Source organism: Gobio gobio, assembly GCF_949357685.1.
Source record: "Gobio gobio genome assembly, chromosome: 14".
NCBI lineage: Eukaryota > Metazoa > Chordata > Actinopteri > Cypriniformes > Gobionidae > Gobio > Gobio gobio.
Window position 1 is genome coordinate 23,844,439 of NC_137107.1, and position 13,392 is coordinate 23,857,830.

The window sequence follows — 13,392 nt, forward strand, 5'->3', positions numbered from 1 at the left end:
GGAGCTCATAGCACCTGGCGGAACGGGCCCTACTGGCTGGTAAGTGTGGAGCAGACAGAATTTGGGGTGACCGATCGGGAAGGCCTTTGCGTCATCCAATGGGAGGCCAATGCTCGCTGTATTGGACGGGGAATAAAAGCCCTACCGGTCGAAAAAGAGGAGCACATGATTTATTCCGCCCAACCAGAGGGACACCCTACTGGCTGTAAACGGAGGGCGCGTTGTTTGAAACGGCCGGTCGGGAAGGCTCAGGCCGCATCTGGCGGGGAGATCAATACTCGTGACGACAGACAGGTGAGCCCTACTGACCGATAGACGGGGCGACACAATTTAAAAAGAAACGACTGACCGAGGGGGCCCACCCAGCCTCCACCAGGAGCATTTTCTGGCTTCAGGGGAGTGGGTCCTATCGGCTGACGGCACGGTAAAGGAGAATTGGAACACCCGGCCAGAAAGCTCTCGCCGACATCAGATGGGAGCTCAATACTCGCTGTATCAGATGGGTAAGCTTCGCTGGCGGACAGGTGGAGGGTAAAGCATGCAAGTTCGCCCAGGAGAGCTTTTGCAGCATCCGAAAGGTTATCAATACTCGCGGTTTCGGGTAGCCTCGCTGGGCGGCGGAAGGCAAAATGGATAGACATAGACCTGGAGAGCTCTGTGGTGTCCGAAAGGAGATCAATACTCACGGTATCGGACAAGCAAGCCTCGTTGGATAGAAAGAGAAAAAGATTGATAGCGACTTGGAGGGTCCTCGCGGCATCCGATGGGAGAACAATTCTCAAGGCATCGGAAAGGCATCCTCGCTAGTCAGGGAAAGAAAAAGATGGAAGCTGGCCTGGAAGGCTTCCACGCATCCGACGGAAATCAGCTCAAAGTGTCGGATGAGTGAGCCTCGCCAGATGAAAAATAGGGAAAAGGAAATAGCCACTATCCAGGAGAACTCTTGCAGTGTTCGACAGGAGATCAAGACTCGCTGTGTTGAACAGGTGAGCCTCGCTAGATGGAAAAAAGAGAAAGATAGGATAGGGTTTTTATAAGGGTTGTTATTTAATAAGGGTTTGGTAAGCTTTCTTGGTGTGGTATCGGTCGGTCCTAATGTAGCTTTGAAAAGCGTGAGAAGACCATCTCCCGAGAGCTTGGATCTGCTGCTGGGAGAGTCCTTTTTGCGCTGCAGTTGTTGCCGCCCCAATGCGGAAGGAGTGGCTAGAAAAGTTTTGCGCTGAGATGCCTGTTTGCTGGAGAACAGATTTGAGCTGCTTTTGGAACCAGAATCGTGTGATGGGTTTGTTAGAGGAGTCTACAAAGAGGGGTTCAGACAGAGATTTAGCCTGAAATCTCCTCATTTGGAGGTATGCAAGAACAGTTTGGAATGGTTGAATTGGGGAGGAGATGTTGAAAATGTAGACTAAATGGCCTTTTTTAACTTGGTCTGTCTTGCTTCGCTTGATTAAGTATGATATGGTTTCATCGTCAAGTACTGATAAGTCTGAAACAGTGGGGTGGACTTTGTGGTCGAATTTGGAGGTGATTGCGATTTCTGAGCATCTAAGAAAGCCTAAGAAAGCCAAGATAAACATGGTATCCAGAGTGCGGGCTGTGTCAAGGGGTTGATATCCTGTACGAAGGGTATGAATGCATTTTGTGAGTAAATCTAGAGTTATGGGTTGTCTACTGTCAGGGCGGGTGGGTTGTGATCGCTGAATTCCTTTGATCAGGAGGGAGGTTTGGGAGTTTTTGATCTCCGGAGATGAAGTGCCATAAATTAATTTGTGGAAAAATTGAACACCGCTCAGGTAGCCTTTGATGGACTCAACTTGGAAACTCTTAATATTGTTGAGATAGGAGATAAAAGAGGTAATTGAGAGGAGAGAAAAATCAGGGAACTGCAAGCTATATGAGAAGTGGAAAGCTTTAAAACATCTCCAAGCTGTCACATATGATTGGATTGTTCTGGGGGAAACTGCTTGGAGGATACTGTTGAGTGATGCATCCAAGAGGGGTTTTAGCGGGTGATTTATGGAAATATCAGTTCTGAATAGTGAGGTACTGGAGTTGGGAAAATATCCGCCTCTGGAGCCAATGTCCTGAATTTCTGAAACAGAAAACGAGACAGAGAGTCAGCAATTAGGTTTTCGGACCCTGGGACATGTTTTGCAGTAATAATAAATTGATCACAAGCAGAGATCCAGATGAGACGTCTTAGAAAGGGCATTAGAGCAGGTGAATGAGAGCGGCCTTTATTAATGCACTGGACTGTTGCCTCGTTATCGCAGTGCACAAATATGCTACTAGCCATCCATTCTTTCCCCCACAAAAAGCCGCGACTACAAGAGGGTAAAGCTCAAACAGAGCTGAGGACTGTAGCATATCTTGGAACTGTGGTGGCCATGGAGACGCGAACCAGCGTCCTTGATAGAATCCCCCAAAGCCGATTGAAGAGGCTGCGTCTGTGAAAAGTTGGATGTCAACAGGGGAAGAAACGAGATTGTTATAGAAAAGACAAGCCGTTCCACTGGTTTAGGAATGTTATCCATAGCCTAAGTTTGTCGCGACACGCCGTGGTTATTGGAATTTGGTCCTCCAGCGCGTGAACCGAAGATGCAAGTGAGAGAAGATGTGAGATGAAAGGGCGGCCTTGCGGAATGATGCGCATTGCGAAATTTAAGTGACCTAGCAGTGATAGGAGTTTGTGTTTAGAACGGTGGGAGTCACCTAGAAAAGTAGGTGCGATGAGAATGATCCGATCCATTTTCTCGATAGTATGTCGAAAATCTTGGGGCTGCTTTTACAACCGAACGGCGAAGTAGAATTTCTAACACATTGTGGAAATATGTTTTCATCATTTCAAGTTCATCTTATCACTGTATGAGGATGTGATTGACTATTTATGATTGAAGTATTTATTTATTTTATTTTTATTTATTTATTGAGGACACATTCACAGTTCAAATAATACACACATATTAAAAAGAACAATTGCTGGAAAAGTGCACTTACACACTGTAATTGTCTTACACACTATATTTAACAGGTATTGCCTGTTGTTTGTAAATGAAAAAGTTATAGTGCTTTATCCAAAATAATTAAATAATGATAGCAAAAACAAGGTGCAAAGCAGTTTTAGACAGAGGTTAAGTTACCATATGCAGCTTGACTGTCTCTTATAATAGGTTTTAATTTAGAAGAACACTCTGCCTAACTTTGTTAGGACTCCATTGTATTTAATTTGTAAACAAGGTGATAAAGATAAAAATGATGGAGCCTAATCAAACTACAGCAAAGGTGAAGCAAGCGACTCCTTTTGAATCGCTCTAGCGGTTCTCGAATCTCAATTTCGTTCTCGTTGTTGAGTCAAGAATCGGTTGCTGCGGTTTTCGGATCAGCAGTACACTGAACCGAGAACTGTTTATTTCGGACATGTCCGATTGAGAACCAATGAGCTGATGATACTGAGCGACTGACTGCACGGCGAGTCTCTCTGAACCGAACGAACATCAGCTGATATGAGCGCGTGTCTGTGAAACGACTCCGACATGAAGGAGAAGAAAATCTGGCGAACCGTATTTATTTAATTACAAAAACATAGTAAGTGGATCGTGGTTTCTGCACTGATGAAAACTGATTTATTGATTTTATAACTGTAAAGATCGTTTGCAACACTGCATTTGTTTGGATGCTTTAGGTGTAAAACTTTGTAATAAACTATCAGATTATGATGATATTTTATCTGACTGATGTTATGATTACTGACTTTATATATTTTAATGTGTAAAGTGTGTTTATCCAGCCCGCAATAGACATGACGTAATTACGTCCTTGTGAAATGACGTCATTACGTTTGAGCGCAAAAGAACTGGTGAACCGATTTTGATCCGGTTCATTGGACGAACTGTCCGAAAGAACCGGTTCGCGGAAAAGAACCAAACTTCCTATCACAACCGGGCAGGGAAGGGAAGGGTTAATCTTAGAACATAACACAGTAGCATGTGCTATAGACCTGCCGACTGCACGCGAAATATTCCTGCAGCCTAGAACATCCTGCTGTGGAGGTCCGTGTCGAGAGCGACCCAGTAAGCGCACTGGTTCCACTGGGTTAGCCGCACGGCACACTTCTCAGAGAAGAGTTTGTGGTATGTGTAAAAATGACCTCCTCCATAGGACAGCGCGAGCTCGGCTATGATTGCCAGATAATCATTCAGCTCGCGGCGCCTTTGGGGGAAAACTGAACATATGATGTCCGTGAAACGGAAAAAAGCAATCGAAAATTCAGGAAAAGAAAGTAAGCGGGATGAATGTGGGTTGGGTTTTTTTTAAAGTGACTGAAAAGTCCCCGCAGTCTATTTGACGGTTTATGTCTGACACAGGAAACAGAGAGAGTGATGACAAATCAATGTCCAAACCTGCCAGGATCTGTGCCCTGTTTTGGGCCACTGGAGGCAGCTCAGAGGAAACAGCGTTAGCTGGGACAGGCATCGGTGTTGCTGTGAGGAGAGAGAATGAAGATTTAGTTTGCAGTTGGCGGTTGGAAGAGAGAGGAACCGGGGCTGCGTCTGGAGCTTGGAAGGAAAAAATGTTAGGGGCATGAGAAAGAGAAGGATGCATCTGAGACGTATGCTCTTGTGCTGCTGGTAGAGGTAGCCCTGCGTTTGCTGGAGCTGCAGGCCACTGAAAAGAATGAGTGTTAGTAAATTGTTGATAACTTGGAGCTTGGACCGCTAGCAAGCTCGCGCTAGCATCTGCGGTGGGAGCTGGAGGCCACTGAAAATGCAAAGGATTAGGAACTGGAGGAGGAATGAGCTGAGAGGCTGAGAGGAGACCTGTGGGCCCAGCCCCAAACATCTCTGCGCCTGTAGAAGTCCATGCTAAGAAACAGTCAACGACAGGAAGGTAAATCGGCTGTCTATATACACCTCCTATCGTTGATTTTTTTTTAATGAGCTCCTCTTGTGTTCAATTAGGTTTAATTATCTGGGTCTGCTCCACTTAACAGTTTTAATTTCCTGAATGTGTTCCTCCCGAAATTTGTTTATAAAACATCAATTTGCTCATCATTATAGCCACCCCAGTTACAACAAATGTCTTTACTGTAATTTTTAATTGATTTAATGCATCCTTGCTGAATAAAATGATTAACTTTTGTATAGATAGATTAATTGATTAGATAGATTGAGTACCGTAAGAATAATGTCCATGTTTCATATACTGTGTTTGAGCACCAGTAACTCACCATAGCCCCAGATTGCACACGAGTGACATTCTGCCAGGAAATGTCAGGTAATGATGAATCTGCTCCTCTGGACTGATCTGACAGTGATTGAAATTATTTGAAATTACAGCGAGTTGACATACTAAGCCGAATGAGTTGTGTAAAACTGGAATAATTAACATAACGATAGCAAAATTATAGGATTTTTTTCAAGATGCAAGATTTTGTTGCATTCTCCCTCATTTAAAATTAATCTTTGCTGTTTATTTGCACAATGGCAATATAACATAAATGCAACTGAGTGAAAATATCCTCCTGGTTCACGAGTTCACACTTGCATATCATTTATGGAGAGTAAATTTTAATGCGTATTTGGCCCGAACCTAGAGTACCCCCAGTGTATGTAAGTGGTTCGAACTAAAAGTGTGGAGAAAGGGTGGTGGAGGGATGCTGTTAGACTGTCAACGAATGGAGGTAAGACTGCTGCGTATATATACCTCTTGTTGATTAGCTGAGTGCTCTCCACTTGTGTCAATTATCTGAACGTGCTCCTCCCGAACTTTGTTAATAAAACATCACGTTATAAAATGGAATGTCACATGCCTTTTGACGGTAAATTTCCCACTGAGGTACGTTGTATGGCATGCAAGTTGAAACCCTTTGTTTAGATTTTCAAGATTCAAGATTCAAGATTCAAGAGTTTTATTTGTCACATACACAGTTATATACACAATATACAACTGGCAGTGAAATGTAAACAGGTCCGCTCCATGGACAGTGCAAATAACAGTTACAAGAAATTAAAATAGAAATAGAATAAAATTAGAATAAAAAGTATTAACATAAGTAGAATTATAAATAAATCAAGTAAAAGATAAAAATAGGAAATAAGATAAAAATAAAAATATAAAAAAATATGTGGATATGATAAGTGAGATAAACTGTAGACTTAAAAATAAGTGGTTAACATAAAATATATAATATGTATATATAAAGAGGTATAATGTGCAAGGTTTATTACAGGTTGTTACGCAGTAACAATAGGAACGTAAAGTGCAGTGGACGGTTTGTAAGTCTTTAGTCTACAGTTTCAGTGATATCACATATTTTTCAGTTCACATTGCGCTTTTTACAATGCAAATTGTTTTAAAGCAGCTTTACAGAAAATGCATGTTTCTACGTTACAATTAAGAGTAATCTGTTCTCAGAGGTGACTGTGTCAAAGTAATGTCCATTTACCACAACTGTACAGTTCAAAGATAATACAGATCATACGGTTAGCGAAACAATGAGCACTTAAAAGCAATTACACATTGTGATCATAGTGATTACAACATATGGAAAATTGGGTCGTTTTGTATGTTGATTTGGTTGTAGTTTCTTATAAACATATCGGCCACCAACCCAGTTTTATTTCCTTTTCAAATCCTGTTTTTACTCAAATTTGACTGTTATCACACGCTGATACTTTGAGCTTCAAATAGTTAATGGAGGGTCACATAGTATAACTCCTCTTTGAGATGTTACTTATCTGGTATTATTATTTACCTGGTCAAACTGGTAAAATTAGATACTTAACCTCTGTAGAACTGAAGCATAATCGGAATAATTCACATTATTATTATATTATTATAAGTTTTCCCAATAAAAGAACACATTTTGTGATTATTTTCACAAACATTGTGGTTTAATGTGGCACACAGGTATACTATTTTCCTGGAGCAATCACACCAGTGACAAAAACACTGGGGCCGTGAAAGGATCTTCTGATGCAGTCAAGTCAAAAACTTCTTTAACCAGAGCGGCTTTGGGAGGAATCTCTGTGACCAGGGAGGTTCAGAGAGGAGCTCTGGGACTGGAGCAGCCTTAGACACCAGCTCTGGTTGGTGAAAAGGGTGTCCTGGGACTTTCAAGTCAGGAATCTCTGTGGGGCCTCAGAAGATTCTGGAGCAGCAGTGACAGGAACCTTATGGCCTTCACTGGCATTTCTGGAGTGGCCCGACAGGATTTCTGTGCCCAAGGCGGGGGAGAAAGTGAGCTCTGTGGCCATGAGTGAAATCTGATGCATCCCTGACGGATCTCTGGAACACCGGATGCAAGGAACAGGAACCTCTAAGGTGGCAGTGCAAGGAACTTGTGAGACGGCTTGACAGGGACCTCTGGACAGCTGAGTGTGACTCCATTACTAAAATATGATTGGATGGTGTAGTACATAACTAACTTAACTAAAACTAAATAAACCATTTGCCAAACACATCCCTAGGCGAGTAGATCCGCAAGACGCTAGACTACTGCCTCAAGCCAAGGCGCCAGACGCAACCAAGGCCTGCCAGCCCCACAAGACGCTAAGGCTGGAGGGATGGAAAGGCTAACTTAACTAACTTAAACTAAACGAACTATTTACAATATATACACATCCCTAGACGAGTAGTTCCGCAAGACGCTAGAACTACTGCCTCAAGCCAAGGCGCCAGACGCAACCAAGGCCTGCCAGCCCCGCAAGACGCTAAGGCTGGAGGGATGGAAAGACTAACTTAAACTAAACGAACTATTTACAATATGTACATATCCCTAGACGAGTAGATCCGCAAGACGCTAGACCTACTGCCTCAAGCCAAGGCGCCAGACGCAACCAAGGCCTGCCAGCCCCGCAAGGCGCTAAGGCTGGAGGGATGAAGTGGCCACTGATGTCAGCCCGCCAGACGCAAGGCTGACCCTCTTCATGACCTACACGGGGATCTGAAACATAATTAGAAATTGTACAAATTAGACAAACATTTTTCATAAGGTATACAAATACAACTTGTCATCTGCAATGGATGAGGATTGACTATATGAAGCAGTTGAAGCAGGTATTGAAAGGAAGCTGATTTCTATATTCAGATAATCAATCCCAACAAACAAAAAGACAAGAAAAAACAACAACAACAACAAGAGAATGTCAATATATCTTCAAACTCATTTAACTTCTCTTAGACTCAGTACCTTGAACCAGTTCTGGGAGAGCATCTCGTCCAGATGAAGCCTCTGCTCTGGCTTGCTCTTCAGGCAACCCCGGATAAAACTGCAGCAATCTGTGCAGAAAGATGGAGAGATGTCTTATTATTACCTTCAACTTTACACTTGTTCTCTAAGCTGTAAAACTGCGGGAGAATCCTGCATCATCCATAAGAACATATTCTATAAAGCCACTGTTTTCTCTCTTTTACATGTTTAAGAGTTCCATTGTCCTTCTGTGTTGTAATGAAATTCTCACCATCTGAGAAGCCCGGCTGGAACCAGACACCAGCATCCATCAGATTTATATTGCTGCTATCCGGGAATGTGCTGGTTATCATGGCAAACAGCAGCACCCCCAGCGACCACACTGTTGCCTCCTTCCCATGGTACTCGCCCTTCTCAAAGTACTCCGGAGGGCAGTACCTTCTGGTTCCTGGAGGAAAGAGTTTGTCACGTGTCAAAGTTTGCTTTACCACTGCATGTTTTTTTACTTTACTCTGACTGAAATGGCATTTAATTTTAGTCAACAAAAAAAAAATTTTATGCTGAGAATGTTGTTAGTGCATTGTTAATATCTCGCTGTGTCTCATCTGATTAAGACATGGTGTAACTGGACACTTGAGTTTAAGTCCCTAACTATAAGTTTGAAAGATACATACCAGAGTAAGTTTCGTAGGATGAGGCTTTCAGGAGGTCCCCACAGCCGAAATCAATTAACTTGACCTCCAGGGTCTTCGTGTTGACCAGGAGGTTCGGCATCTTGATGTCCCGGTGGAAGACCCCCCGGGAGCAGCAGACGGCAGCAGCGCCAATCACCTGACACATAAAATGACGTGCCAACACCTCGCTGAAGAGTCTGCCGTGATGCTTCCAAAAACGGTGCATGTTCATGCAGGACAATGGGCGCTCCAAGACCATGACGTACTCGTTGGGACGGTCCTGCCAGTCCAGTAGCTTTATGATGTGGTGACAGCTGGGGCCTTCATTGGCCTTGGCTGTCAGGGCCACCTCAAGAGGAACTGGTCTGGGATGGTCAGGCTAGAAGACAGACAATTTTCATGATACTCAGATGGAAGTGGTTTCTCAAATGAGGATTTTGAGTCTGTTTATCTATTGAAATATTTGTGATTTACATTCATCTAAAATATTATAAATTGCAAACAGTGATTAAGAGGAGATGATATAGACAGCGCAGTCTACTTACAAGGTGGATGTAAGGCGTGTTCTTTGTCTTTGCTGTGACTTTCACAGCAACCTGAAGGCCATCCTTACAACGGATCCCTTTAAAAACAGTGGCGAATCCTCCTTTCCCCATCTTCTTGCCGATAGTGTATTTCCAGAAAATGTGGTCTATTAAAAAATCATTATAATTATTTTTTATTTTTGTATTGTTTAATAAAGCAGTGTGCTACAGTGTGGCATATTTATTCTAAATGCTGTTAAAAATATTTGAACATTGTTTCTAATTCTCATATAATTAATATACTTTGAATGACTTTTAATCAAATATTAATTGAGAAATAGGGTAAACGTACCTATTAAGCTCACCAAAGTCTACATTGAGACATTTTAGTGCACAGGGTATTGGTTTCAGTACAATAAGTTATGTTAAAATAAAATATTAATCTCTCACACAATAATATTTTATTTATTTATTTATTTTAAATGACAAAAGCATTTCAATTAAGATGTAGGCTACATCATTAAATGCAAAAAGTCTGGCTGTGCTTAATGGGTACGTTTGGGGGAAAAAAACTAAAAGAAATGTTACAGCTGCATTATTTAAAACATAAACTTTCGTTTATACATATACACCTTAAATAATATATTGTGCGTGTTTTATTTTGGGTTATGACAGTAAACTCACCCTCGATCCTCATGATCTCATCACAGTCCAGCTGTCTCAGCAGATGTGGTGAAATCTCACCCACTGACAGACCGGCTAGACTGTCCTGATCTTGAGGCCGGAGGTCCTCCACTTGCTGGTCCTCGGCAGTAGCAGGGGAGACTTCAGGACTACTGGAAGGAGGTTCCTGATGATCATTGTCCTCTGCAGTATATATGACGTCCTGTACTAGAGAAGTCTGACCTAAAGAGGAATATCAACCAAAAACTTGTTTTAATCAAATAATATCAATAAAATATTGATACACATACATATGCCCTTTTCATTTTGGAGAATCATTTGGTTTCTTGACAGATTAATCTTCAAACTATGGTTCATCTATTTATCACATGTCTTGGAAAATAAGTCATTGATCTGCATTTGTATTTATGATTGTAATAAGGCATATATAAATATTGTGTGTAAATGATAAAGAGACTTTTTGATGTTTTGCTTGTCATTTACCATCAGTACAGCTCCTGGATGGGGGTTCATCAGTGTCCTCTTCCACCTCACCCTGCTCCACCTGCTGCTCACCCTGAGCGTTGGTGGATTCGGGACGAGACAAACAAAATAAAGAGGCAACAAACTTTCGAAACCTCCTCTTTTTCTGCCTCTTCTTCTTTGTCTTGTCCTCCCCTCTCTCCTGCCCGTCTCCCTCACCGGTAACCACAGGCGTCTCGTCAGGACGAGGATGGTGCTCCGCCTTGTGGTCGGTGGGTGTCAGTGGCGTACAGGGATTTACCCCGTGCACACACTCACCTCCTCCCTCCGGGTTCACTTTACGAAATTGTCGCTGTCCCATAATGAACACGATAAAACGCTATCAACAACTGCAAACACACGGTGAACACTGCTGATAACACAACTCCTTACTCGCTACAAAGTGAACAGGTGAATTTCATGCTTTATATAGTCCCGCGCCAACGTTCTATTCGTTCTATTCTATTCTCGCCTCCGAACATCACTTTTTAAAATTTCATATTTTCATATATTGTTTCACCATTTTTTATTTATTAATCTTTGTGTGATTCAAAATGTATAATAGGCCTTATTGCATAAATTAATATGTTGTTATTAGGCCTAATATTATTATTACAGGTTTCATTTTAAACGTTTAATAGGGCACAACTTTTAATGTAGGCCTAATAATTTTGTATAGCTAGGAAGCATTAAGGCATGTTTAATTTGTGCAATGGCTCCCAAAATATTTGCCCACGGATGTAGACACTCAATAGGAAACTTGTGTGATCTTGACTTTACACATTCACTAATTGGTTAAAAGTAAATGCAAGAATGAATGGCTCAGAGAAGTGAAGTTAGTTTCTGGGAACAATGAGAATCTGTTTGCAGATAATGCAATGGCATACATTTTAAGTGTGGCTGAACTCAGCAAATACTTTTTGAGGCCACCGAATGACATGTAAAACACAAAAATGTACTCTTGTATGAATGCATTCCAGGATGTATTTACCCAAAAGCCATTATAAAAATATAATGATAGCCTATTTGGAATTATAGAATGAATGAATGAGGCATTAACCTATAGCGCTTTTTACTAGGCTACTGTATACAAGAAGTGTTTTGCAATCATATCGGTGGTCTCCCCTCATCCACCACCAGTGTTAGTTATTATCCTTTTATGTTTTAGTGTTTGAAACCAACATATGAAACCACTACTAAAGAAAGTAATTTGTCTAATTGAACTTTTTGTCTCAAAGTCTTATAGTTAGTGAGATATTGCCCTTGCGACATCTTTACTCATTTTGGTTTTGGTAAATAATTAACATTTAATGTTTCAAAGCTTTCTGGATACTCTTCATCATTGATCCTCCGGGCTGTTTGTGGCTCTCCCCTACAAAAACTGACTAAAAGCCATTATAATGTAAATTGAGGAAAGTATGCCATCATGTGGTGAAAAGTACTCTTACAATGCAGATCATAACTGCATGCAGTGGCACAGCGGTTGAAAGGGCAGCTAACTCAAATACAATAAACCCTTGTGCTGTGTTGAAAATGCATTAGGCTACCTAATTTGGTGTTCCCGTTCAAAAATGGCCAGCCTTTTACTTGTAAATCTCTCAATTATATTATCACCAAATATTGGGTTAAATCTTTTTGCCAACTTGATTCCTTCACAGATTTTCTATTTCTTTTTGACTGAGCATAGGTCTCAGTGATCTGAGCTTATGCACCTCAGTGTTTGAGTGAAAAAGTTCACAATTAGGCCTATTGTTACAAAAAGAAATACAAAACCTGTCCTAATTGAAAGAAAACAAGTTGATAAAAAGATTTATTCCAAAAAATGCCAATAACATCGCATATTGAGAGATTTATAAGCAATTTTATTCACCACAGATGTAACAAGGTCAAACCATCCAAGCCCCCACCCTAAAAAAGATTATTTTTTGGAAGTTGTTATACCCTCCCTGTGTGAGCAAAGTCATTAAGTTTAAATCCAATGTGACAACAACAACAAACAAATGAACAAAATCACTAGTAAATATTCCAGATGTATTTTTTTATTATTATTTGAAATGTTATATGTGAAGGAACAAAAAACATTTTTCATACTTAAAGGGATACTTTATACAAAAATGAAAGTTGTCATTATCTACCGGCACTTACAAAATACACATTTTGAGAATGTGACCACCAGTTCCACTAATTTGTGATTGAACAATCCCTTTCTCAAAACAAAAACTGAATAATATTCAAGACTGTGTAACCCAATTTGTATATGAGTAACGACGAGAATCAGGTGGTTTTTGTTTTCTATTCCAGGGTGTAGATGTTCTCCTCCACTGGTCTTCTTGTGCGTATTTCATATATAATGTGTCGGGGCTCCTTTGAGAAACTGAAGTTCAAAACACAGCAATCATTGTGATTACACTGCATTTCAAAGAGCATTATAGTATTCTCGAAGTGAATCACATACTTACCACCCACTTTCAAATGCTTTCCCATAAACGCCACCTGAATCAGAAAATACATATTTCCTTGTATGATGTACATCGCAATTTAACTAACTCTTCATAGGAATGTCATTAAACAAATGTTTTGTAGATTCATAGCTATACGTACGTTTGAAGGTCAAAAGGGCCAGTGCTCCCAAGAGGAGCAGTAGCAGACTGAGAGACAGAGACAGCACCGGGATGTTTATCTGTAGTGTGATCCGAGAGATCGGCTCTTCCATCTTTAAATCACAAAGTCAGAAGGGTTTCATCATTTTAAGTTACATGGTTTAAATTCAGTTAAAAATGTTCCTTTGTTCCCTGTCTGGTATTGACAATGACTTAGT

The 13,392-nt window shown here is 41.0% G+C and overlaps 1 protein-coding gene across 1 annotated transcript; it reads right to left on the reverse strand.

Annotated features, from left to right (window-relative positions):
- Positions 1-6,263: 6,263 nt before the first annotated feature.
- Positions 6,264-10,896, reverse strand: LOC307137079 (serine/threonine-protein kinase pim-2-like; the record flags this gene model as incomplete). The annotated part of the gene is made up of 7 exons (XM_079834559.1): positions 6,264-7,945; positions 8,192-8,280; positions 8,463-8,639; positions 8,866-9,244; positions 9,411-9,556; positions 10,074-10,295; positions 10,557-10,896. The coding sequence occupies 7 exons, from the start codon at positions 10,894-10,896 to the stop codon at positions 7,934-7,936; spliced, it is 1,365 nt and encodes a 454-aa protein (XP_079690685.1). The 3' UTR covers positions 6,264-7,933.
- Positions 10,897-13,392: the final 2,496 nt, after the last annotated feature.